Consider the following 26540-nt stretch of genomic DNA (forward strand, 5'->3'; position numbering starts at 1 on the left):
CTTTCCCTTTCAGCACCTCAGTTTTGCCACTTGAAGTTCTCCTCTGGAAACAAAGTATCGTTCAAGAAGTCATAGTTTTCAGGATTAGACGCCTCTTAAAGTCCTGGGTCAGCCAAAAAAACTTTCTCTTAGAAACTTTCTCCCCTCTTCCTCCTGCTCAGTCTTACCCAGCTGCCGGCTTCTTTGTGGCGGCCATTACAGACCGCTGCTTGACCGCCTTGAGAGAAGGGGGTTTTGCCGGCTGGGGGGGTCTGCAACACCCCCAAACCCCTCACCAGCTCCCCCCTGTCTTCGGCTGCCTCTGTGGGGCAGCCTTAGCCTCCAGATCCATGATCGGAGGCACCAAGACGGCTAGCGCCGCAGGGATCGCGCAGGATCGCGAATCCCTGCCGCTGGCGAAGCTGACAAACCGGAAGTCCCTTTTCAAATCTTTCTTGTTTAAGGCCAAAAACACTGCGCGCCTGGACAAGCCGGCCCCTTCTACCATTCCAACTCCGTCAGACGAGAGACCAGAGGATCTCATCTTCAACCAACCTGTAGTCAAGGCAGACGTGATTCCAGTCCCTCACATGTTTGCAGACCTGGTACAGAAACAGTGGGCTTCTGCAGCAGTGTACCCGGCTCCCCACGGGTTACGACAGGAAATTCTTTAATTTGGCCCCAGATTTCTTAAAATTGTTGAATACTCCCGAGGTAGACAAACCCATTGTGGGATTAGCGTCCTCATCCTCCATTCCCAGTGAGGTGCTGGAGGCATTAAAGCCGGAGGAAAAACGGGCCGAGCTAGCCTTATGCAGGTCCCATCAGTCTGAAGCGTAGGCCATCAGAGTGGCCACAGCCGCTTCCTTCTTTATCCATTCTTCTCTTAGATGGCTCCAGCTATTATGGGAGCATGTCCCCAATTCTAACATTAGAGCACACACATTGCAAAGCTTATAGCAGTTGCTGAATTCTCAGCTGACACAACCTTTCATGCAGTTAAGTTTTCAGCCAGAGCCATAACTTCACATGTCACAGCACGATGCTTACTATGGTTAAAGAATTGGCAAGCAGATATTAAGCATAAATGCAAGCTCGCTTCATCTCCTCTTGCGGGAGACAGACTGTTTGGTCCTTCCCTCGATCCGCTACTTATCGAGACTTGAAACAAAAAGAAAATTTTACCTCCCCTTTTTCGGAAGTCAGACCCTAGAAACCCTCAGTCCTTTCGGAGGGGATCCTTTCGGCCCTTTTATCAGGGTCCATTCTCAACCAGATACCAGAGACCCCCACCTTTCCAACCAGGGCAACAGCCGGAGAGGTCAGACTTTGGGGATAGGAACCGAAGGGGTGGCCAATCCAAGAGATCCTTCCGAGGAGCGGGAAATAGATCTTTCCAGCGTCTAAGATAACCCCATGGACCCGGCTCCCATTGGTAGCCACCTTAAATTATTCACGGACCAATGGGACTCCTCAATGTCTGATTCCTGGGTCAGAGACGCAATCAGATTCGGGCTCGTGCTGGAGTTTCAATCCGCTCCCCCAGACTTCTTTATGTCGTGCCCTCTTTCCAGAGATCCGGTTGAATGAAATCTTATGGAAACAGCTATTCAGCATCTACTGGACATACGAGCCATCCAACCAGTAGCTACTGACCAATGAGGGCGAGGTTTCTGTTCACATCTTTTCGTTGTTCCCAAAAGTTCAGGGGAGTGGAGAGCAATCTTGGATTTGAAACGTCTTAATCAATTTTTAGTATATGGCAAATTTAAAATGCACACCCTGCAATCTATCTTACTTGGTATCAGAAAAGGTGACATCCTTACATCCATAGATCTGACGGAGGCGTACTTACATATTCCCATTCAGCCTTCCCACTATACATTTTTACGATTCTGTTATAATAATCTACATTTCGAATATGTGGCTCTTCCTTTTGGACTAGCATCTGCCCCCAGGACCTTCACAAAAGTTCTCGCAGCCCTCGCTGCTCATCTCTGGGGTGTCCCCACACGACTGCAGTGTTACCTCGATGATATCTTAATTTTGTCATCTTCTGTTCATCAAGCAATCATAGATACTCAGACTACATTACAATCCCTACAACTACACGGGTTCTCAATCAATTGGGAAAAGAGTCATTTAACACCTTCGACTCAATTAATCCATCCGGGGGCAATCATAGATACAGTGGTAGGCAAAGTTTTCCTGTCACCAGATAGACAAAACAGCATTCATCAATTAGTTAAGGAGATCAGGGTTCGCAAGAGGGTGTCCCTAGCTGATTTATCAAAATTGTTAGGCAAGATGATCTCATGTATATCTGTTATTCCTTGGGCCTGGCTCCACGCTAGATCTCTTCAGTGGTTCCTGCTCCCGTACCAGTGATCTGGCTGAAGCAACTCCAAATACAAGGTCAAGGTTCCATCACAGGTCCTCATATCTCTCCTCTGGTGGACCAGACCAACCATAAACAAAGGTTGTCTATTCAAAGAGCCCCACAGACTTACCATCACCACCGATGCCAGCCTGTTTGGATGGGGAGCGCACATTCAATCGCTCACAGCCCAAGGCCGCTGGTCCTCCATAGAACAGTCGTGCAGCATAAACTGGCTGGAGCTTCGAGCAGTATACCTGGCTCTCTGCAGCTTCCTTCCACAGGTACGCAATCAACACATATTAATATTGACCGACAATGTAACTGCGAAAGCTCACATAAACAAACAGGGGGAACTTAGTCGAAACACCTCATGCGAGAAGTGGAGTGTTTGTGTTGTTGGGCAGAGAGCAACCTGATTTCCCTCAGAGCAGAACACATTTCAGGACTGTCAAATACACAGGCAGATTGGCTAAGCAGGGCCACGATAGATCAATCGGAGTGGTGCCTCTATCCGACCCTCTTTCAAGAGGCAGTCAGGACATTTGGGCAGCCAGTGGTAGACCTGTTCACTTCCCCCCTCAACGCTCAGCTCCCAAGATTTCTTTCCAGATACCCCTTGCAAAGAGCGGAGAATCTCAATGCGCTCCATTACCGTTGGCCTCTGGGACTTCTGTACGCATTCCTGCCACTTCCACTGATCCCCAAGGTCATCCAGAAGCTGCTCGATGAGAGGACGGAGCTGCTTCTGGAAGCTCCCTACTGGCCCAGACTGCCGTGGTTTGCAGACCTCCACAGTCTATCTATATCACCACCATGGAGAATTCTGCCAGACAGGGTCTTGTTAACCCAAGGACCCCTTCAACATCTGGACCCTCAATGGTTGCACCTGACCATCTGGAGGTTGAGTGGAGTCGTCTGAAGAGCAAAAAGTTTTCCAACAGAGTTATCGCCACCATCCAAGTTGCCAGATGCCCCTCAACATCTCGCATCTACAATGCCATGTGGTCCAGTTTCTGCAAATGGTGTACCAAGTCTCAAATTGATCCCATTTCTCCATCTGTGGCTGAAATCCTAGAGTTCTTACAAGAGGGGTTTGACAGGGGATTTTCACCTAATACGTTGAAAAGACAAGTGGCGGCCTTGGCGTCAGTCATCACTTATGAAGGTCTCCTATCTCTTTCCCATCATCCATGCATACAGTGTTTCCTTCAAGGAGCCACAAACCTACGCCCACCAACGGTTCACCATTATCCCACTTGGGACCTTAACAAGGTCCTTCTTGCACTCACTAAGTGCCCTTTCGAACCTTTGCAATCATCAAGTCTCCAATTTCTGACGTATAAAGTAGTTTTTCTTGTAGCAATCACTTCTGCTCGTCATATTTTGGAACTGGCAGTCTTGTTGATCAGACAAGATCTTTGCATCTTCCATTCCGACTGGGTCATCCTTCGTCCTGATCCTATGTTCATACCCAAAGTTAATTCAGCCTTTCACAGGGCACAAGAACTGATACTTCCTAATTTTTGTCCCAGACCATCCCAAGGGTTGGAATGACAATGGCATCGTCTGGATGTGAGGCAAACATTGCGAATATATATTCACCGCACAGTGTCTTTCAGAAAAACAGAAGCTTTATTTGTGTCCTTTCAGCCCAACACTCAGGGATGCAAGGTCTCATCCTCCACAATAGGCCGTTGGCTGTGGGCCGCAATAGCGAAAACGTATCAGACTCAAGCACTTCAGGTGCCCAGGGGAATAACAGCTCATTCAACAAGGAGCGCCGCAACATCGGCAGCATGGGCCACGCAGGCACCAATTACTGACATCTGTCGAGCCGCAACCTGGGCCTCTCCATCACCTTTCATTAGGCATTATAAAATAGATGTGTTTGCATCAGCTGAGGCCTCCTTTGGCAGAAGGGTTCTGCAACGGGTCCACAGGGACCAGGAGGGGATCCCAAGACAGACGGAGTCCTTCCCATAGGACAGGCCAAGCTTTGGTATGTCCCACTACTGGATACTCTGAGCAGCTCGTGGGAGAAAGGGCATTGATACTTACCTGACATGCCTGTTCTCTTTGAGCTGCGAAGAGCATCCAGCCCCACCCTCTTTCTGTCTGGTGGGATCCTGTTTCGGCCAACGAATTTTAGCGTATTAAAGGCGAGGGTGTTTGTTTCTCTCATCTTCACCAAAACTGGGGAATGCTGGGGAGGAGTCCCATGGAGGAGGAGGAGCGTTCCGCAAATTAAGCCCAGCCTAGACAAGCAGAGACTGAAGCACCTCCCACTACTGGATGTTCTTCGCAGCTCAAAGAGAACGGGCGTGTCAGGTAAGTACCAATGCCCTTTCTCATGCTTTGCAATTATTTTTTTAAAAAGCGCCCTAACACAGTTTTATAGTGAATGTGGCATTAAAACATTTAGATTAGCTATAGAGTCTCAAAAAAGTACAGAATTCACTGGACAAAATATTTTTCAACAGGCTTTTCATGTACAACATTTAGTTTTATTATAATACCAACACATGTCATAAGATTTCCCTCCATAGAATAACTTCAAATTTCAATTGATGTATTTATTGTTTGATTTCAATCTTACCTTTCTGCCCGGAAGGCATCAAGGAATTTAGCCATTTTTTTTTTGTTTTAATGAGCAATTGAAAAACACTAAAATCCCTATTAATACAGGTATAGATAGTCCTCGAGTTACAATAGTTCATAGTGACTGTTCAAAGTTACCATTGCACTGAAAAAAGTGACTTGTGACCATTTTTCACATGATCGTTGCAGCATCCCCATGGTCACATGATCAAAATTCAGATGCTTTGCAACTGACTCATATTTATGACAGTTGCAGTATCCTGGGGTCATGTTGTGACCTTCTGACAAGCAAAGTCAGATTCCCTTAACAACTGTGTTACTGACTTAATAACTGCAGTGATTTGCTTAATGACATTGGCAAGAAATGTCATAAAATAGGGCAAAATTCACTTAATAACTATCTCACTTAGTAACGGAAATGTTAGACTCAATTGTGGTTGTAAGTCGAGGACCATTAGTATTGCCTTCAGCTGCCTTCCATAGCAGAATTTGAAGGTTTTCCCTACAGGTTAAGTATCCAAGAGTTTTCTATCACTTCCATTTTTAAGAGATTCTGTGAAAGTACATAAGAGACGGGTGTCCCTGTCATATAGGTGGCATGAGTAAACCTATAATGTGTAAACCTCCTAGATCTAATCTTCTGGATTCCCTCTTTGTGTATCTCACTAAAATTATGAATAAACATGTATTTCTACAGGCTTTAATGTGTATCTTTTGTTTTATTGCTAGTTTTAATCTAGCATAATTGCTTTTTGCTATTGCTTGGTTTCTATCCAGTCTGTTTTTTGGTTTCTTTTTAAAAAAATTAATGGACCATGTTATATGGTTTTATTTTGTTGCATGCTATTTTGGTAGCATCGGTTTTTTTTTAAAAAGCACATAATAAATTGTTTTATTGCTAATATTGTTATTATCACCAACAATCTCATTATAGTTATTTTTATGTACCGGTGCCAGTGGAAAGGCTAGTCTGGTTTCTTTGTGCCTATTTTAACATATCGTTAGGAATGGTGAGCCTGAATCCATAGATTGTTGGATTATATCTTTCAACCTTTAATCAATATTGATCACTGCTAAGACATTGCTTTCTTTTGTTCTAGTTGTAGAAAAAATGGACAATGTTTCTGGTGACATGGAAGATTCACGTCAACGATGCAGTGAGAAACTTTTAGAAGTGAAGAGTGATTTAAAGAAACTGGGTAATTAATATGAATGAGCTGGTTAAGTTAATCATGAAATTGTTATACCTTTATCACAGTCGTCATCAACATACTAAAATTGGAACCAGTAGTATTTTTTTTACAGTAGGTGGCAATAGATTCTTTAAAAGATTAGTTTAATTTGTTAACGGTTCATCTTTAATCTTTCAAATTCTGAATCCTGCACTTTATACGGTACCATACTGAGTAAATGCATATACGAATTATGGATTTACTCCACTATAAAACCAACTAAAGTATGTGTTAAGTGCATTAAAGCTAAGATCAATCTCTTGGGTAAATGGAATATTGGCAAACACAGTTTTCACCCTTCTGGAATCATACAACAGGACAGATTTCTTCTTGCCTGAGACCATGGTGAGCTTCTGAGAGTGAAAACAGATGATACTGATCTAGATTTACTGGTGGTCTCTCAGTAAAATGGGACTCATATGCTTTTTGTATACCTTTAATTTTCCATGTTTCAGTGACCCTTCCACCAGACTTATTTATAGAAATTAGTTTGTATTAATTCAGAATTCCCCAATGCAAACTGATCTTCATTAGCAATTCCCCAAATAAGTTTGTTTATATACTGGCTTATCCTTCTATTTGTATAGAAGTAAACTCTGTTCGACTGTTCTTCTGCTAAGTACCAAATGTGAATGTTTATCACTTTTATGCTTCTTTCAGATTATCAAGCTGAAGAGAAAGCCATGACCACAAACACAGAGCTTTCAAGTTTCAAAGCTGACATCCTAGCCCTCCGCCAGCAACTTCATGAGATGTCAGAGAAAACCACAAAGAACAAAGATACACTGGAAAAGTTACAAGAACATGGTAGCATGTTAAATGAAAGGCAAAGTCAAATGAATGGTGTTTTGGACAGCAACTCTTTCATGATCAACAACATCAACAAAACTCTTCAAGCTTACAATGACTACATTGGTGATCTCCAAGAAGACACAAATAACATTCAAACAAGCTTACAAAGCCAAATGCACTCCCATAATGTTGCCATATTGAATCTAAATAATCTTAACCAGACACAGGTTCAGCAAAGAAATCTTATCAGTGCTTTGCAGAGATCTGTGGATGACACAAGTCAGGCTATCCAAAGAATCAAAAATGACTTTCAGAACCTTCAGCAGGTTGCCCTCCAAGCACGGAAAGATACCGACTGGCTTAAAGGGAAACTGCAGATTTTGCAAGTATTTGCAGCTAACCATTCCGTTATGACCAAAGCTAATAATGAAACACTTGAGGATATGAGCAGTCAGTTAAACTCATTCAGTGAACAGATGGAGAATATCACTACTATTGCTCAAGCCAATGAACAAAGTTTGAAGGATCTCCAAGAACACTATAAAGAATATGAAAACAGAACATCTGCCAAATTTAGCCAGCAAGAAGATCAATTTCATAGCTTTGAGACAGATATTGTCAACATTATTAGTAATATTAGCTACACTGCCCATCACTTACGGACACTAACCAGCAATCTCAATGATGTCAGGACAACGTGCACGGATACTCTTAGCAAGCATACGGATGAGCTGGCTTTTATGAACAACACATTAGCTAATGTTCGTTTTGATGCTACTACTTTAAGGATGCAGCAGGATGTGATGAGGACCCGGTTAGATAACGAAGTAGCCAATTTATCCATCATAATGGAAGAAATGAAGCTGGTAGATTCTAAACATGGCCAGCTGATTAAAAATTTTACAATACTGCAAGGTAAGAAATATATTGGATGACTTTTCCAAAATAAATATTGGTATTGATTTTCAAATTGTCTAGAACAGGAGTCTCCAACCTTGGCAACTTTAAGTCTGGAGGATTTCAACTCCCCAAATTCCCCAGCCAGCAAAGCAACTTTTGGGAGTTGAAGTCTTCTAGGCCAAGGTTGGAAACCCCTGGTCTAGGATACCGCAGATCAGGGGTGGAATTCTACCAGTTCACACCTATTCACAAGAACCAGTTGTTAACATTCTATGCAGTTTGGAGAACCGGTTGTTAGAAGAAATTACTGGCCTAATCCTGTAAGGAAGGTAGGAAGGAAACATTCTGGTGTTGCTTACAGAAACTGCCTCTCCGTTAACCCTTATTACTTTCTTGGCAAGACTAGACTTCCTGTCTCTGGAACTTCTCTGGAGTTTTTTTCCCCTCCTTTGCTGGTACTTTGCTTGTGTGGAGTGACTATTCAAAGTTACAATGGCACTGAAAAAAGAGACTTATGACCGTTTTTCACACTTACGACTGTTGCAGCATCCCCACAGTCATGAGAGGCCAGGCGAGGAGATGCGTGCCTCGATGTGAGTGATATTGAGTTGGCCACACCCAGCCAATAACAGGACCACCAAGCCACACCCACCCAGTCACATGAACACCAAACCACGCCTACCACCTAAGCCACACCCACAGAACCAGTTGTTAAACATTTTGAATCCCACCTCTGCCACAGATTATCAGCTCCATATGGCTTTCAGAAGCATTGCAGGAAAATAAATATGGTGACTACATCACTGCACTTCCTGGTTTTCTGTAAAATTGGTGGGGAAGGGAATATAAGGGTACTGTTTCTTCTTACCCTTATCAGCTTCTCAGGTTTATTAGACCTACTCTTTTCTCATGTCAGTTCTATTTTCATCTTTGTATGTCTCCCAGAGTCACTGTTGTGAGGTATGTGGCTATATAAATTATTAAAATAAATAAAATTTTAAAATGTCAAGCAAACTATTAAGTCACATAACCCTAAAACAGTTTATAAGCTCCACGTATCACACTTACCATTGTATTGCATTATTGCTATTTATAGTTTTTAGACGGACTTAGAGAAGTGGCTTTATTTTCTTTAATATTAGATTTACAGGTGGTTCTGCGCCTCATAATTCATTAATATAAATTTGTCAATCTCAAAATCATAATTTTCAGAACATGGCTGACAGTTACACAACGCATCTTTGATTAACAAAGCACATGGATTTTATTTACAGACAGTATAAATAATACTTGAATTTATTCCTGAAGATTTCTGTTCTTTTTATTTACATAAACCATTTAATGTTGACGTTTGAGCTGACCTGAAGGTCAAGTTTACAAGTTTCATTGAGCAGATCTATACACTGTAAGATATATTTATTTGAGATTTATTCTGAAGATCTGTAACAATGATGTGAATTTTAGAAAAAAAACATTATACCTATGCAAAATGAGTCTCGTGTGACAAAATATTATTTGCCTTGTTCAGACACTGTGCTTTGCTTCACTGAAGTGGAGAGGTGACCTGATGAATTGTTCCTTAATGAAACAATTTGGGTGATTTTTGAATGGGTTCGGGGCAGTTTTCACTTTTCTTCCAGTGCAGGTTGAGGGTCTTGCAGTCTTGGAATTACCTGCAGCATTTACTGAAGCTATGCAGCCTAGAAAACCCTCAGTATTCCCAGAGGTTGCTACAAGACATCTTTACAGAACAGGATTCAATATGCTTCTTTTGCTCTTCAGAGCAAGAAGATCAACATTGTTTTGCAAAGTAGCTTTGAGGTAGTTCAGACCTTCTGGAAGTAACAAACCAATTCAAAGCTTGTACAACCATGAGGCGTTCCTCTTTTCCTTCTGTCAATGTAGCCTAATCACAGATGTTTAATCCATTAATCTTTTCTCAGCTTTGGAACTTTTTATTTCAGAATTATAAGACTATATAAAGGAACACATGTAGTTTAGCTATAGAATTTGATAGCATAACATTTAGTGATGGTTTCAAAGTTAAAGAAGATCTACTGCTAATGGAAGAACAATTAGACTGGGTTGAAATATGGACATATTTTCAAAGCAGCATAGAAAAGGTTACACAAATGTCAACATTTCATTTAAGCAGTACTAATTACCTTGGTCAAAACCAGTGGTTCTCATGTTACTTTGTTCCTGTATCAAAGAACCTGGATCTTGATACATGGAACAAAAAAAAGGTAATATTTATACAAATATTCTACTATTGTATGTAATTGTTTTGGTACTCTTATGGACCTATATTACAATAATAGTTGAACTTCCTGTTATAATGGATGCCACTTGTTGAGAAACACCGGTGTAGACTATAAGCTATTTGTTGGATAATTAAAATACAGATTATGTGAAAATGTAGTATTAATGTCATACGGTTATCGCTGGTTGGGAATTTTTTTTGCTATTCTTAAGTTCATGTTCCTCTATCTGGCTCTTCTTTCGGAACTAATTTCTAAAACAAAATGTAATAAATGAACGAATTAGTATTGTCTAAGATGCCAATTTCGAGTAGCAAGAACAATACTGCATTGTATTAGTTTTTTTGTAACATTACTCCAAACAGCTCAATTTTAAAAATAATTGCAAGGTAAAATTGGTCCATTATATGTTTGGTTTGATTTGACATTTTGGATTACTGATTATGTTGAAGTATCTTAGAATCATAGATGAAAAATGTTATTTAGGTGATGTCTGTCTGCTCCTCGAAGCTGGAATCCAAATTAAAGCACCAATGGCAGATATTTGTTTACTTGTTAGATTTATATCTTTGCCTTTTTGAAGCTCAAGGTATATATGTATATGTAGTGGTTTTTATTTCATTTTCCCCACAATAGTACACTGAGGTATTGAGCTGAGTGATTGGCTCCAAAGAACTTGGATTTTACTCAGTCCAAGTAAAATATAGTGAGTTCTCCAGAACAACAGAGAATAGTTTAGTATCCTAAACTTTGTGTAATATCTGATCTGAAGAGTGCTATCATATTTCCACTCAATCTTTCCTCATTAAGGTCAAACATTCTTAACTCCTTCAATCTCTCTTTATAATACTTGGTTTTTAATCTCTGATTGTCCAATTCACTTGAATCTTTTTTAAAGTGTGGTGCCCAGAACTGGGAAAAAAACTCTAGTGGGTCTGTGAAAGGAAAGAAAAGGAAGTAATATTTTCCATGGTTTGAAAACTATACTTCTCTTGATGCATCCTAAAATTGCATTTTCTTATTTGCATTCATATATTATTGACTCATACTCAAGAGTATAATCAACTATTATTCCAAGTTCTTTTCCAATACTAGTAAGCCAGTTATTCCCTGTCCCATAGTTCAGCATTTGAATTCTTTTCCTGAATGCATAACTTCAAATTTGTCTCTCTTAAATTGCATCCTATTAGTTTCAGCCTATCTTTTTAACCTATTACTTTGAATTTTATTTTAATCTTACAGGGAAGTACGTGCCATCTACAAAATAGTTTTAGTGGTCCATTTATCTCTTCATCCAGATAATTAATAAAAATGCTGAATACTCATTGCATTGATAAATCTTCATTAAATATTGTTTACAATTTACAGTAGCTCTATACACTTAATGCTTAAACCTTCCAGCCAATCCACACCCAACTAAACTTGCATTCTTGGTGGATAACACTCAGATGCTCTTGCCTTGGTGTTACCAATAGGTGGTTTATGTTATAAACTGGAGGGTGGAATAATTTTATCTTATTAATGTGTCTGTTTTTTTCCCAGTCTCCCTATGATAAAAGATCATTGCATTAGGCTGCAATTAGTTAGGCAGAACTTCCTGATGTAGCCTAGTCTGCATACTAGTGTTGTATCTTAGCTGTCTTAACAAGAACTTTTCCCCTTTAGCCCAGCTTCTAAAAAGGACTTTACAGTCCTTGTGGTGGCCTCTGACACATGGGGAGAGTTTAATGAAACCTTTTAAACTATCCCAGGAGTGGAATTTTTGTTATTGTACTGAAAAGCTTACTGAAATATATGAAGGCTTTATATTAAATCACCAAAGTGTTAAGAGGAAACTACTTTGGACCAGTCATTCTCTCTCAGTCCAACAGTCCTTGTGGGGGAAATAGGAAGGAGGAGGAGTATTAGATAGGTTTGTCACTTAGAATTATTTATAAAAATAATGAAGGTGGGATAAAATAAAATAAATAAAACAGGAAACTTTAAAATAACAAAAATATAAATAAGAGGGATGCTTGGTAAGATTTTGGACATTCTTTGATGCAACACTGAATCATGTAAACAACTTCAGTTAAACAACTTGAACAAATTTGGGCAATTTCTTAATCTTTTAAGAAAGCTGTAAACATCTATATAGTTTTAGTTTTTTGTTGACTTGTCTTGTGATATAGGCACACTTATCGATTAAGTTTTCTTGAGTTCTTTGGAGGAGCCCAGTATTTTTAAAAATACTTAGAAACTGATTTAAATCTAAAGTAGAAATATGTTCTTAGTACTAAGGGGTACTGCAGCTCACTAATTTTATTACATTAGATTATTTCATTATTCTTCTGATCTTCTCCACATATTCATTCTATTGTAGGTCCTCCAGGTCCAAGAGGTTCCAAAGGTGACAGAGGACCCCAAGGTCCAATTGGACTTACTGGGCCTAAGGGACAAAAAGGAGACAAAGGTGAACCAGGACCTCCAGGACCTCAAGGTGAAACGGGACCAAGTGGCCCACCTGGATCACCGGGTGAAAAAGGTGGAAAAGGTTCCAGAGGTTCACCTGGATCTAAAGGCCAGAGAGGTTCAACTGGGAAGACTGGGCTGCCCGGTCCTAGTGGAGATCCAGGACTCCCTGGACCACCTGGCAAAGATGGACCCCCTGGCCCACAAGGCCCACCTGGACCCATAGGTCTTCAAGGACTTGTTGGCGAACCAGGGATACCTGGTGCTCGTGGGATACCTGGCTTCCCAGGTGTACCTGGTCTACGTGGTCTTCCAGGAGAGCCTGGTCCTCCTGGGCTGCCTGGGCCACCTGGAACGTCAAGTCCAGGAGTAGCTATGGCACTACAAAGCGAGATTAACGGTAAGCTGTTAACACACCCACTATCTGTCTGCATTCTTCATTATATATTTATTACCAATATATAAAAGTATGGTTTGAAACTATGTTGTTGATTGGATTGGATTGTACTCTGTGTACACATTGCAATGGAAGTTTATCTGTTCAAGCCTCCAACTAGCATTAAATGAACATCATGGTTTTTAAAACCATGTTTCTAAGGAGGTACAGAAAAGCAATTGTTACATTTTTCTCCCGTCAGAATCCCTCACATTCTCTTCCAGAGCAGTTAGTTAAATCCAGCCATTTAATCTGTCACATTATACACAGAGTGATCGTGGGGCCATGAAGCACATTCTTTTCTGTCTTTCTCACTCACTTTCTAAAGCTTCTCTCTATAGTGTTAAGAAGACAATAAATAATTGTGACCCTAAGTCCTAGTGTTTTGTACTATTTTATATATATATAAAGTAGAAACTCAAGCTGACCAGTTCCTCTTCCCCATCTTTTAATCTCTCTTCCTTCAACTCTCATATACATTCAGTGTATATCCTGATTTTTCATTGGGCTTTCTTCTCCCTTATCTTTTAATTCACAAAACATTTTCTATGCTACTACAGAACCCATATACATATATGAGGACCAGTATCTGTCTCTTGTAATAATGGGAAAAGTTATGTATTATATGGAAAAATGGGCAAAACGTAGTATACAGTATCGTCAGTATTCCTGTTAAAACTTGATAAGTAATTGTGTACGATTGTTCAAATCTCATTGTTAACACTTGTTTCAAACTTTGCATACAAAGTTACCCCAAAATAGTATTAGCAGAATGGTTTTGATACATGAAAAAAAATCTGGAAAAAAATCTTTTCAAAACTTATCGTACAATCATATTATTAAACTGAGCCCCTTTTTTCTTTATGATAAACTAGAAATGATTTGAAGGCCAATTTGATAGAAAGGGATGGCTGCAATTCCATTTCAACAATATTCTGAATAGATAATTAGTTTTTCAAATTGCTTGGCTTCCAGTAATGTTATTCAAAACTATATCTACTAGGGTTATGAGTGCTTCAAGAGTAAATCAGAAGTCATCTCTTGGGTTTTCACATAAGCACAGTGTGTCCCTGATGCTTATTTAAAGCTAGTGCATCTTTTCTCAGGCTTCTGTGTGAGTTCGGAAAAAAAAAGATGCTGCTGTTTTAATAGTGGCATTGATTTTAATGGATTGATTCTTAAAATAGAGGCATCTTTTTTGGGCCATACTAAAGCCTAATGGTAAAAAAATAGGCTGCCTTAACATATTGCACAATAGGGTGCTGCTGTGTGTCCCTGAAGTATGAAACATTTCTTTCAAGTCATTTTCAAAGTATGCAAAGCCCTAATTTCTAAGAGGGAGGTTAAGTTTTCATTCTGCACGTTTATATGCAAGTGTTTCATGTTACAGGTTGTCCTGTTTACTGGAAGAACTTTTCAGGCAATTGTTACTACTTTTCAAACGAAAGAGCCATTTTTGAAGACGCAAAGCTTTTCTGTGAAGAGAAATCATCTCATTTGGTCTTCATCAATAGCAAAGAGGAACAGGTATAAAATCCCATCTAGCATGCAGTTAGATTTAAATAGCACAAAAGAGCAAGTATGGAACATCATTACTTCCAGCCATGCCAGTTGACAATGATTGGAGTTGAGTAGGTTAGACAAGGCAGTCAGAAAACATCTTATACATTGCAGGATCCAACCTGGGTCGGTCACCTGGACCAGAAGTTTAAGCTTCCAAGTTTTCAGACTCATGCTGCATCCCATCCACAGCTAACTTGTCTCTCACCAGAATATGTATGACTACAGAAGATTGAACCTCTGGTCCCGGTGATCGACCCAGATTGGATAATCCAACATTACCCTCACACACATATATTTGCCTTCATTCATTTTATAGGTGCTAATGTCTCATAAATATAAACATCTGACTAAAGATAATCAGGAAGGATAATCGGGATTTCAGTCTTACTGTAAAACGTTGACAAAAAAATGCAAGTAGTCCTTGTTTAGCAACTGCCTTATTTTATGACCATTTGCAGTGATGATGGTGATGAAAAAGTAACATTTGTGACCAATCCTTGCATTTACTTGCTGTAAAGCAAAGGAAAGCTGAAGTAAGATTGTAAGCTTGTTAGCACAGTTGCAGTTTCCCTAGCAACTATTTTGCTTAACAGCTGAGTTGCCACTCCCACTTGTATTTGCATGGAAGACCAACCATCACTTGTTATAGGAGCTTCTGATGCTGTTTCCTAGATTGAGTATTCTGCTGAAAATCCACGTTGGTTTTTCTTTCTTGACATGGAGCTGTCAGTTGTGGCCAGTTTGTTCAGAGCAGTCCATGAGAAGAAGAGGATCTATCACTCTTTCTTATTCCGCTGATATTGTGACGCCTATGCCTGTCCCCTGCCCCATGATTTTCTTTTTATAAAGCAAAATGCAGGTTAGGGGGTTGACTCAAGAAAGGTGAGGGCAGGACTGGAAAAGGAACGCATACCTTCTTCCTGTCCACTCTGTCATCTTAATAAAATGACATTCCCACATACCTAGGCTTCACTACATGACAAAACAAAGTTGAAGGCAACATAAGCAATGTGTAGTTTGACCCTATGAAGACTAATAAAAGATTGTCCCAAATGTCAGCTTAAACGCAGTGTGTGTGCAAATGTAAACCAATGCTATCGCTGGAAGTAATATCTCCAACCCCAGAAATAGATATAGTGAGCATTCAAATAGGCAGAGGATGTCCTTCCAGATGAGATGATTATTGTAATTTCTACATGCTTTTGGGGGGATTTTAATGTAAGTTATAAAACAAACCCTTCCCAATCAGCCTCAAAGTTCCCTTCTCCCTAATCTCAGAGCCCCAAACTGTTTTATCTATTTATTTGAAATGGCTCTTTTATTAGAGGTCTTCAAATCTGATTTCAGTGCAACTAAAGCTGCATTAATACCCACATCATGCTACAATGAGCCAATATAATAAAAGACAGCATTTTGTATTGAGGCAGACAAATTAAAATACTTGGTCAGCATTTACTGAGCTGATGCTCTTGTGACAGCAAGCAGGGGAAAGAAACAAGGGACAGTTTTTTTGATAATCCCTTTTCATTCTGGCTGCAGAACCCACCACATGGCATGTAGACCCTGTGGAAGCAGCATTTCTCACAATCTACTTTACAGAATTTCCATTGCTAGAGAGGAAATTTTTAAAAAGTCACTCTCTTCATATGCCATAGCTGGCTATTACTACTATCAGTGCACCTTCTTTAACCAGAAAATTGGTTGGGGAAAAAGACATTCTTGGCAGATAATAAAAAGGAAATTGGACTGAGATTGGGAGCGTGAAAGGAAGAATGTGTTGGAAGGATGCTCAGATCAAATGAGATACACTCAGAAATAGTTCCAAGTTGATTTTGCCGATAAACTCACGTTTATGCTCAGTCATACTTTTCAAGAGGCTAAAGTAGTTTAAAACCCTGGGATGTGAAATAATGTGACCGATTCTTTCTTCTGTTCACAGCAATGGTTGAAAAAACAAGTTATTGCAAAAGGCAGTTTCTGGATTGGTCTCACTGACTCAGTGAAGGAAGATGAGTGGCGATGGCTGGATGGCACTGTACCAGAATACATGTGAGTGCAGAAAGAGCAGTCACTGTTTTCTGCTATAACTGTTTCTTAGCATCTACCAATAGGAAATGATGCAGCAGCCTTACAAAGGCATTGTCTTTTAGATTCAGATTAACATTCCTTTCATTTCAAAAGGCTTATTGCCAGGAAAAAAATCCTGAATAACCAATAAAAGAAGAGAATAAGGCACCTTAAGATGCTTATTACAGGGTTAATAGCAAACTAGGCTAGAGAAACCACAGGTTTTTTGAAACAACTTTTATACAAACATGTGTGGGTGGAGGAGGGACATCAAATAAAGAAAGAGAAAGGGTTGTTCTGACCTAGGCTTCCTCAAAAAGCAATAAGCAGACTCTTTGTCCCGGCAAAACCCCGTTTATTAAACAAAGTTGAATTTTTTGCATTCACATTCAGCCAAAGGCCTGGCAAACAGTCTTTCAAGGGTCTAGTTAGGAGCACAGACCTTATCTAGCCTGGAGAGCTGCCAAGTAAATATTTTCAAGCGCAGTGCTGACAAGGAAGGTCTCAGCACAGAGTCTCTGGGATGCACAGACAGATCTTCACACTGCTTCCAACGAAGCAAACAAACGAATGAATTGTTTCCTGCAAAAGCCCCCTCCCCTTTTGCTCCCCTTTTAATCCCTATTGGAGGGGCCATTCACCATTCACCTATAGCCTACCCCCATATCGAGCCTTAATTCGTAATTGTTCTTTTCTTTTGGCAGTTCTGCGCATGCGCAGGCTGAGAACCAGTTCCAGCTGCTCCCCCGCCTCACTAATGTCCAACTCCGAAGGCAGCTGATAACTGCCAGCCTGCCCTAGCTCCATCTCTGCCTCTGACACAGAGCCCTCGTCCGAGCCTTCCTCAGACTCCAGGACTGGCCCAGGTTCCTCCCCAACCTCCTCACTGTCCGACTCTGCTGCCAGCTCCGCTAGCCGCTGGCGGGCTACAACAGGGGTCAATTTTACTTGGCTGATTACAGAAAATAAGACTTCTGTATTGCATCAATTGTAAATCATTGCTGGTACCAAACTTGTGTCTTCATTTGTCATTGAAGCTAAATATCAACCAAATTCTGGAATCAGAGTATACACTGGATCAGCACTAGATCAAGCAGACTCAGATCTCTCATTCCCACTGAATGAAATTATTGCTGTTTTCTCCAGACTCTCAGTTTGTTTGCTGTTGAGCATTGGAACTTAGGTTAAGGAAATGTTACTGGTATCTTTGGCTAATTCCTTCTTATCCTGATGAAATCTCCACATTAGTATCTTAAATAAACCATTGCAGCTTTAAGGACCTTAAGAAATCTTAAAGGATGGTTCATAATCCACCCAAAGGATAATTTACTAGGAGGATGGTACATTCACCAAATAAATACAAAGGCTACAGAAATCTGAAAAATCACTAGATGGCAATAAACAGATTGCAAATCTCTGCTCTGGAGTTTTACAGTCCAGATCTGGTAGCTCTAATTATACAAATTTATTTTTATTCTTAGATAGTTCTTGCAATATATGATTGTTGATGTGTTTTTAGTTTATGATATGATAACATTAGGTATTTCTCTCTAAATATTGTATAACCAAAAACTATTCTTTATATTTTGATTTGGAGATGTATATATAAATCCAACAGGAAGGTGTATTTATATCTTAGTAGCTCATATGCAGCTATAGATCAGACAAACAAATACAACCCCATTGAAGGATTACACTCTGCATATGTGTCTTATGTGCAGTCCAAAACCAGAACAGAATTTTTGGTCTAATTTTAGACTTTTGAGCTTTGGCAGTTTGTCCAGTTGATTCCCATCACTAAAGCCCAGCTGTTTTCAATTTCCAGGAAAAGTAGTCATGCACTATTTGTTAAGGAGTATGATTTCTGCTTTAGGAGAGATTGTTGTTGTTTTTTTTTACTATTATAAATCTCTTCTGTCACACTGTCATATGATGGCTTGGTTATGAAATGATCATATATATATATATGTTTGTTTGTTTGTTTTATTGCAAGAAACTGGAGTGCTGGACAGCCTGATAACTGGAAACATGGCCATGGACCAGGGGAAGATTGTGCTGGATTAATCCATGCTGGGCTCTGGAATGACTTTCACTGTGAAGATGTTAATAGTTTTATTTGTGAACAAGATGTGGAAAAAGGTATGGTAAGCTTTGAACCAAATGCATTCACATTTATTACAAAGGTGTATTACCAACCAAATTTCTACAGCTGGGACAAGAGGGAATTGAATGTCCTGCTCATACAGATAAAAGATCTTGGAAGAGAACTTGAGATCAATCAAGCATCTGTGTATAAATATTCTCCGTAGCTGCTTCTGATGTCCAGGCCACTGAGTTTTAAACTAGTGGCAAGTATTCCAAGATTACACAGCTATTCTTACTAGGTTACATACATTTGGCAATCAGTGTTCTAAAACATTCCCACCTAATTCTGAAGAAAAGCAATGCAGTGATTTATTTTTTCCAATTAACACCTAAGTAGTGTAATTTCAGAACTCAAATATGCAGTCTGAAAAGCTATAAGCGATAGGAAAACGTTCTTGAAGTTTTTTAAAGGAGTATTTAGTGATGTATTTCCTTTCTGGTGAAAATAAAGCAAAGTGGAATACAACCCCCCCCCCAAATAATAGAGCCATAATGATAAGTATCTCATTAAAATACTGCTGTACTAAAAGTTATTATTATTAAAAACCAAACTTGAAAGAGCAGTCCAAGACAGAGCACCTTAGAATAATCAAAGACAATGGGTGAAGAGCCAGATGTTATTAATCAGCTTCCCCTTTCATTAAGCATTTCTGTATCTTACATTAAATTGAAAAATTGAAAAACGAGATACAATTCTACCTTTGTATTTTGTTTTTATCAATTATATAGAGAAATAGTTAATATCTGACTCTTAGGTTAATTTAATAGCAAGGGTTTGAAGTAGTGGGTCTATCATAAAATTCATTGGATGTTTTGGACAAATTATTCTTTTTTCTTTTCTCAACCTGACCTTATATAGTACAAGAAGGCTGGAATTAGGATAAAATGCTCACCTGAGTTTCTTCAGAAAAGGAAGTGAGAAATATACAACAAACATAGGGCTCTCTTGAATCTTTCCTTATTTATTAAATTTATATGCTAACCTGAATTTAAATTTCAGTTATAATTTTCATGTGTGTTTAAATTTCAGCAGCTTTTAATATCTGAGACATGTTGTCACTGCAACCAAAATGTATTCTGTATAACATCTAGAAAAATAATTCTTAGACATCTATTTGTGTTTACTTGGTGCTGTTTCCTACAAAGTAAATAACTTCTACAATGAAGTAATACAAGAAGACCTTTATGCCAGCACTTCAGTCTTGATCCCTATTAGATCCCCTTCCTTGCCCCCTCCTCCTCAATTATCTTACAACATGATTAACAGCATAACATCTGACTTTATAACCGGCCCTCCAAGATGATTAAGTAACTATACAACACAATTCAGATGTGTTAAATAAAGACAAGTTTTTCCTCAGCTAGTATGGCAATCTTTCCAAAGAACCCAAGATTTCACTACGTTAACAATAGTCAACTCTTAGGTGATTTTTTTAAGGATCAGAATTGTCTTTTAATAAGACTATGGAGCTGGTGGATGGGGAGGGATCACCTGTAGAGAAGAATCAATAGTTTGAAAGTTTTATTTTTTTTTCTACTTCTGCATTTCAAGAGTGAAACCAATGGGACTGCCCTTGTGATTCATTGGCAAATGGCAATGGACACTTTGTAGATAGACTGTAATTAGTACACACTGATTCTCACATTAAATATCTTCTTAACCACTGTCATACCATTTGCATTTTGACTGGCTATGGACAGACACAGATTTGGACAGCAACTTGCAGCTTTGGCATTGGTTTCTGCATTTTAAAGCCAAGTTTTAACTTTGTAACTCTTGTTACTTTTCCTTTCCCACTGCAGCTCAGCCTCCAGGATTGTAACAGGTCATGGACCAAGAGACTGGCATTTTCTTTGCAAAGAGATTCATCTGGGACTGGGAACCATTACCCAAGAAAAGGAGCACTGAGAACTTTGATGAATAAACTTCATCAGCACAATTTGTCCTCCACATTTTCTAATTTTTCAGGGGCTTTACAACCTGTTGCACAAACATGTTGGTAGAAAATGTAATTGGACACAACTACTTGTAGATCTCTTCAGTCGTTAAGCAGAAGATATGTTCTGGTAAGAACTAGAAAATAGCAAGCTGATAACAAGTTATGACTTTACTACTCTAGAAAGACAAAAAAAATACAAAGCTACTGTGTAAACAAGGCAGCCACTTGCTAAATTCCCAAATATTGGCAATTTATATAAATATACATGTATAAATTTATATAAAATTTATATATAAATATATATAGTCCAGTTCTGATCAGTAATATAGAATATACTTTTTAAAGCTTTTAAAATTCTGTATTTTTGTACAAAATGTTGCCTATTACATTGATTGAATTGCCTTTTTATACGAATATAGTAAATAGAAATCAAACACCATGAATGCTACTTATCATTCAGTAGAAATAACAGTCTGGAATAAATTACCCCATGTTTAAACTTTAACTTTTAAAATTGATTTTAGATGGCATTAGCAGTCTATTATACAAAAATATACACAAAGTTAAGATCCAAGGACAACATGCTTGTTTTTCCGAACTGGTCCATTGACAGAACTCCGGGCAGCTGAATGTCTAGCAATAGACTTGAAGGAAGGGATAGCATTGTCTACTAAACTACATATTTTATAGAGAATTCAGGATTCAGTCTTCCTGATTCCAATCAAAATAATCAAGTGGTCAGAGAGCTTTTTTAAAAAAAGGGCCCTGGGAATTTTTACTGGCTATTATGCAGGGCGTAGTGTACTAGCTGCTTAACATGACCTAATATAAAATATGCTTTATGTTCCTCTTATGTTCTTCATGTGTAGGCAATTTCTATTGCTGTAATGGACTTTAGACCATTGGGCACTAGTTTAAGACTAATAAAGATTTTAACCAATATAGATATTTCTGTCAGACGTGTGCAAGTTGTTCTTAATGCCTTTTTGGTACCTACCCACTGGGTCGGGGGGAAAGGAACCAATAGACCTTGGCATTTCTTGATTAGACATTTTTCTGCTCCAGTTCAATGCCTCCAAATTGCAGCTTTTTCTTCCAAACGGAAAAGAACTTGTCAGAGAATAGTTAACCATTCCATGCCACTGTTGCCTTCCTGTTGTTTATCAATAAGACATTGCTCTGGAGAAGAGAGATAGAGATAAAAAAGCAAAATCCAAGGCACTGGGAAAGAGTTTAGTATATCTGCATGCAACATGTAATTTGGTGGGTCAGTCGGCAAAATACTACAATACAACAGTACTTTCTGTACTTCCACAGTGTTCAGTAATGTGCTTAACATAAAATTTGTGCTTAACATAAAATTACAGTGAAAATAAAATGCAAGTCACACATGTTGACATAAATAGTATTTACATGATTTTTGTATGTAAAATTGATACTATGATTGTTTGTGAATATTTATATTTAAGGTAAGTATCTGTAATCATTTTGCTGCAGATCTGGACACAACTGGACACCTAAAAAGAATGTTGATAAACTTAGAATATCAAAACAATGAATACATTGAAGTAATTAACTTTTCCTCTGAAATGTTTTTCACATTAGGATAATTTGTTGCTGTGATCTGTGTTGTTCAGTTAAATAATGTATACAAACTATTTCTTTCCATCTCTAACATCCTTCTCTATTCTCCTTCACTGGTACCAAAGCAAATTCTCGAATTAGTTTGAATTGAATATTGGTCAAGTTATTTATATGCTGAGACTTATGTGTTCCTCCTGTCACAAAGGGCTCAGGGCCACTTAAATGCCAATGTCCAGCAAAATGGTTAAAATCAGGTAAAATAGCCTGTTGTAATTTGCCACTAGGGACAGTCAAAACAAAAGTGACAAATACCTCTGCTCAAGGACAAACAAATATTCATTTCAGCCTCTCAGAGGCCCCCTAGAAGCACCAGGTCCTAATGGCCCTTGAGAGCCATAGTAAGGATACAGCTCTTATGTCCGGCTTATGCTGTTTTAGAGAAGGGGAGCAGTGACAGAGAAAATCTGCCCTGTATTCCCCAATCACCTGATGTTACTTAAGTCATTACATTGTAAACCAGACGAAGCTTGTGATCTCTAAGTGAAGTCCAAGGTAGAGTACATTGCAATAATAAAAAAACAGGGTGACAAAACCCCTTAGCATAAGCCCCTGATCCAGACAAAGACCCTGACCCAGAAATTGCCATAAAAGGGGTTACAAGCTGGAAGCAGGTAAAAACCTCTTGGTCATGGTTGCCATCTGCTCTTTGAGCAGGAACTGAGAATATAAATAGATTCTCTAGATTATGAGTCAATTCTGCATGCTGGAGTTCTGTCCTGGCCAGAAACAAAGATGGAAACTTAATGGATTTAATTGGCTCGTGTACCCAGAGCCAGTACTGTATGTCCTGATTATACTAAACTTGAACCAGATCATAACAGGATCTCCAAAATGAGATGAAATCATTACGGTAAACATAACCCCCACAGTGGAGAACCCTAGAGGTCAACTCCCCAATTGAAATAGCAATAAGGCTTTGAAGAAGGAGCATACTACCACTCTCCTCTACTGCTTCTCCCAAGGGTCCACTGATTACTAGCTTGACTCAGCCCTCCTGTTACATCTCTGAAATCTTTCACTAATCAGATGAGGAAGGAATACAAAAACATAGATGGTTTCAAAGAGTCTTGTTTACTTACTTAGACCAACAGGTTCAAACTCATTTCAGATAACTTTGCAAGATGACTTCTTATAGAACTTGTCGGCATCTTATTCTGAATAAAAGAATATGTGTATGCATAGCAACAGAACATAGAAAAATATTAAAACACAACAAGAAAAAAAGCAATGCAACTACATCAAGGTAAATTGTACATATTAAAGCTTCCTGTGCATATGCAGGTCATATGTATGAAGATTTTGCATAACAGCTTTGAAAAAGAGAATCATATTTCATGTTAATTGTTCATGAATGATATATGTATTTGCATAGGCAGATAACCTGATATGTGTGGCTTTTTCTTTGTTCCAATTAGCTATTTGTTATTTTGAGTTATGATATCAATCTTGAGTCCATTACAGATTTCAAAATTGCTCTTTTGGGACGGGAAAGGTAAAAAGAAAAAAGGAATTTGGCCAATACAGTTGAAAGATTGCTGAATTCACATATGTCAACAGATTTCAAACTCTCTCAGAAGGTCTCATTCTGTCTAACCTGCTCCTTCATAATCAGGCACCATCGGCACGAGTTTAGCCATTCCATGCATCTGGTTTAGTTTAAAGCTTGTGCCTCTTAATAACATTTAATAGAAAAAAGTGTTACCAAACTCCTCCAAAATATGGCGTTCTGAGGTTTTAGGAGAAGGGAGAACAATCATAAAAAGAAATTGAAAGAATGTACACGTAGTCCTCGATTTACAACCGTCCATTTAGTGACTGTTCGAAGTAACAACAGCACTGAAAAAAGAGACTTATGACCGGTTTTTACACTTAGGAATGTTGCATCATCTCAATGATCATGTGACCAAAATTAAAATGCTTGACAATGGACTCATATTTATGACAGTTGCAGTGTCCCAGACAAACAAGAAGAAAGCAGTGCAGATAAATGGGCAGAGAGATCTTAATGGTTTAAAAGGTTACCAAATAGGAGAGTAAGATTTAAGCAGAGCTCTCCCATCTAAATTCCTGTGATGACCCAGGGCATGGCACCAAAGCAATAAAGTCACAAAAATAGGTAAAGTCACTTTAATACCTCCAACTTGGCCCTCAGTGTCCAGTTATCCTCAGCTGGAGATCAAAGTCTTCCAAAAACAGTCTAGAAGGGAAGAAATTCAAACCCAAAGTACAGATAAATTAGAAATAAAAAAACAACAACACAAACCACGCTGAAGTAATTAACATGACAGGCCAGGATAATAAATTGCAGACTTCCAAAAGATAACGAAGCACACACAGTTGGGAGGACCCAGATAAGCCTTGACAAAGATAATGCACGCTTTGCTTCCAGCAAGGTGCTATGTGCAAATGCCTGTCTTATATCCTGTTCTCCCAGCTGCAACTAATAAAAGGGATCAGGGCCTTTTTCTCTTCCGTAAGCCACGTTGCTCCCTTCTCCGTTCCTCCCTGCGTGCCCTAGGATGAAGAGGGGGTGGCCCTGGATCTTCCTCTGAATGCCCAGCCGGACTGTGCCCTTCCCCCATTTCTTCCACAGCCACAGAAGCCACACTCCTACTCCCTGTCAGCTTCTCAATCTCCCCCTCAGAATCAGACTCCAACAAGGGCATGACATGTCATGTCCTCTGCCTGAATGGCTTCTATTGCTCTCACCTTCTCCCAAGTTAAACTGCCATTCCATGCAAACATTGCAGTTTAGCAGCAACAATCATGCTTCCCTTCCCAATATTATTGAGGAATGTGATTGCTCATGACATTTCATACTTGCTCCCTCCTGCTGAAAAATATCCTCTTAAGGCTTTGAAGATTACGAGTATTTTCATATAGGAAAAAAGCTGCCAGGCCTTATGCGTAGAGAATTTTTAAACAGATTTATATCCTCTGAAAAGTTTGTCTAGGCAGATGACAATTATTTTTCTTCTTAACTTTTGCCATTTTAAAATTTGTAAGAAACTCTTCCCAGAAGAAGCTTCCTAAGAAAAGTAAAGGTTGTTAATCTACTAGGCAATGGCAGAGAAGAAGCATTTTAGCAAGTTTCCCACCCACCTCCCCGTACCAGGCAGCTTTGGTGTTGTACTACACATAATAAAAAGTTAAAATATGCTGTCTCATTGCTGGCAGCCACTTCACTCTCTGCCTGGAATGCTTTATCACCTATAGTTATAAACAGCACATATGACCGCACCTAATTACAAACTAATGGGCAAAATATATTAATCATGTGCTTCTGGAATATGCAAAGAGTTTCATGATGTTCATGGAAAATATTCAGCAATGTGTTTGGCAGGACAGAAAAAAAATCCTCTCACAGTCTGAAAGCGCTGTGTTATGAATCTAATGACTTCTTCCCATCAGAGGCATCTTGCTGAGGAAAAGCAGTTTATCTTGGAAACTCGTCAAATCTGTCATAGTCATTTCCCACCTACACACATTTTTGTAATAATGTGCAACCAACTTTAAAATGGCAGTTTGTATGTGCAGGTAGACTTCGATGTACAATCACAATCAAGACTAAGGAAGGTTAAATGAGTCACACTGGATTTTATGATTTATTTATTTTGCCACAGTTGTTAAGAGAATGATTGTAGCTGTTAAATGAATCACAAGATTATTAGGTGCAGTGGTTAGAATGCAGTACTGCAGGCTAATTCTGCCCACTGCCAGGAGTTTGATTCTTACCGGCTCAAGGTTGATTCAGCCTTCCATCCTTCCAAAGTTGGTAAAATGAGGACCCAGATTGTTGGGGCAATAGGCTGACTCTGTAAACTGCTCAGAGGGGGATGAAAAAGCATTATAAAGTGTGTAAAAGTCTAAGTGCTATTACTATTAAGCAAACCCAACTTCATTCAATGGCTTCGTTTGTCAGAAGCTAACTGAGAAGATAACCAACAGTGATCACATGATCCTGACATGTTGTAAATAGATGCCAGTTGCCAAGCACCTGAATTTTGAACACATTATTGTGGGGATTCTGCAACGATTATAAACATGAGAACTAGTTGTAAGTCACTTTTTTTTCAGTACTGTTGCCACTTCAAAGGGTCGCAATAACAAATAGATGTAAGATGAAGACTACCTGTATATAGCAATAGCACT

The 26540-nt window shown here is 39.1% G+C and overlaps 1 protein-coding gene across 1 annotated transcript in view; it reads left to right on the top strand.

The window, feature by feature from the left end:
- Positions 1–21688, top strand: part of COLEC12 (collectin subfamily member 12) — an 89584-nt gene extending 67896 nt beyond the window's left edge. Inside the window, exons 4-10 of the mRNA XM_026670309.2 lie at positions 6058–6156; positions 6850–7896; positions 12505–12993; positions 14420–14556; positions 16532–16641; positions 18653–18798; positions 20608–21688. Coding sequence (XP_026526094.1) covers positions 6058–6156; positions 6850–7896; positions 12505–12993; positions 14420–14556; positions 16532–16641; positions 18653–18798; positions 20608–20627 — 2048 coding nt within the window. The 3' untranslated portion in view covers positions 20628–21688. The remainder of the gene's footprint in view (positions 1–6057; positions 6157–6849; positions 7897–12504; positions 12994–14419; positions 14557–16531; positions 16642–18652; positions 18799–20607) is intronic.
- The last annotated feature ends 4852 nt before the right edge of the window (positions 21689–26540 follow it).

This window comes from Notechis scutatus, chromosome 3, assembly GCF_049901735.1.
Source record: "Notechis scutatus isolate UNSWTSFEM ecotype Mainland chromosome 3, rNotScu1.2, whole genome shotgun sequence".
NCBI lineage: Eukaryota > Metazoa > Chordata > Lepidosauria > Squamata > Elapidae > Notechis > Notechis scutatus.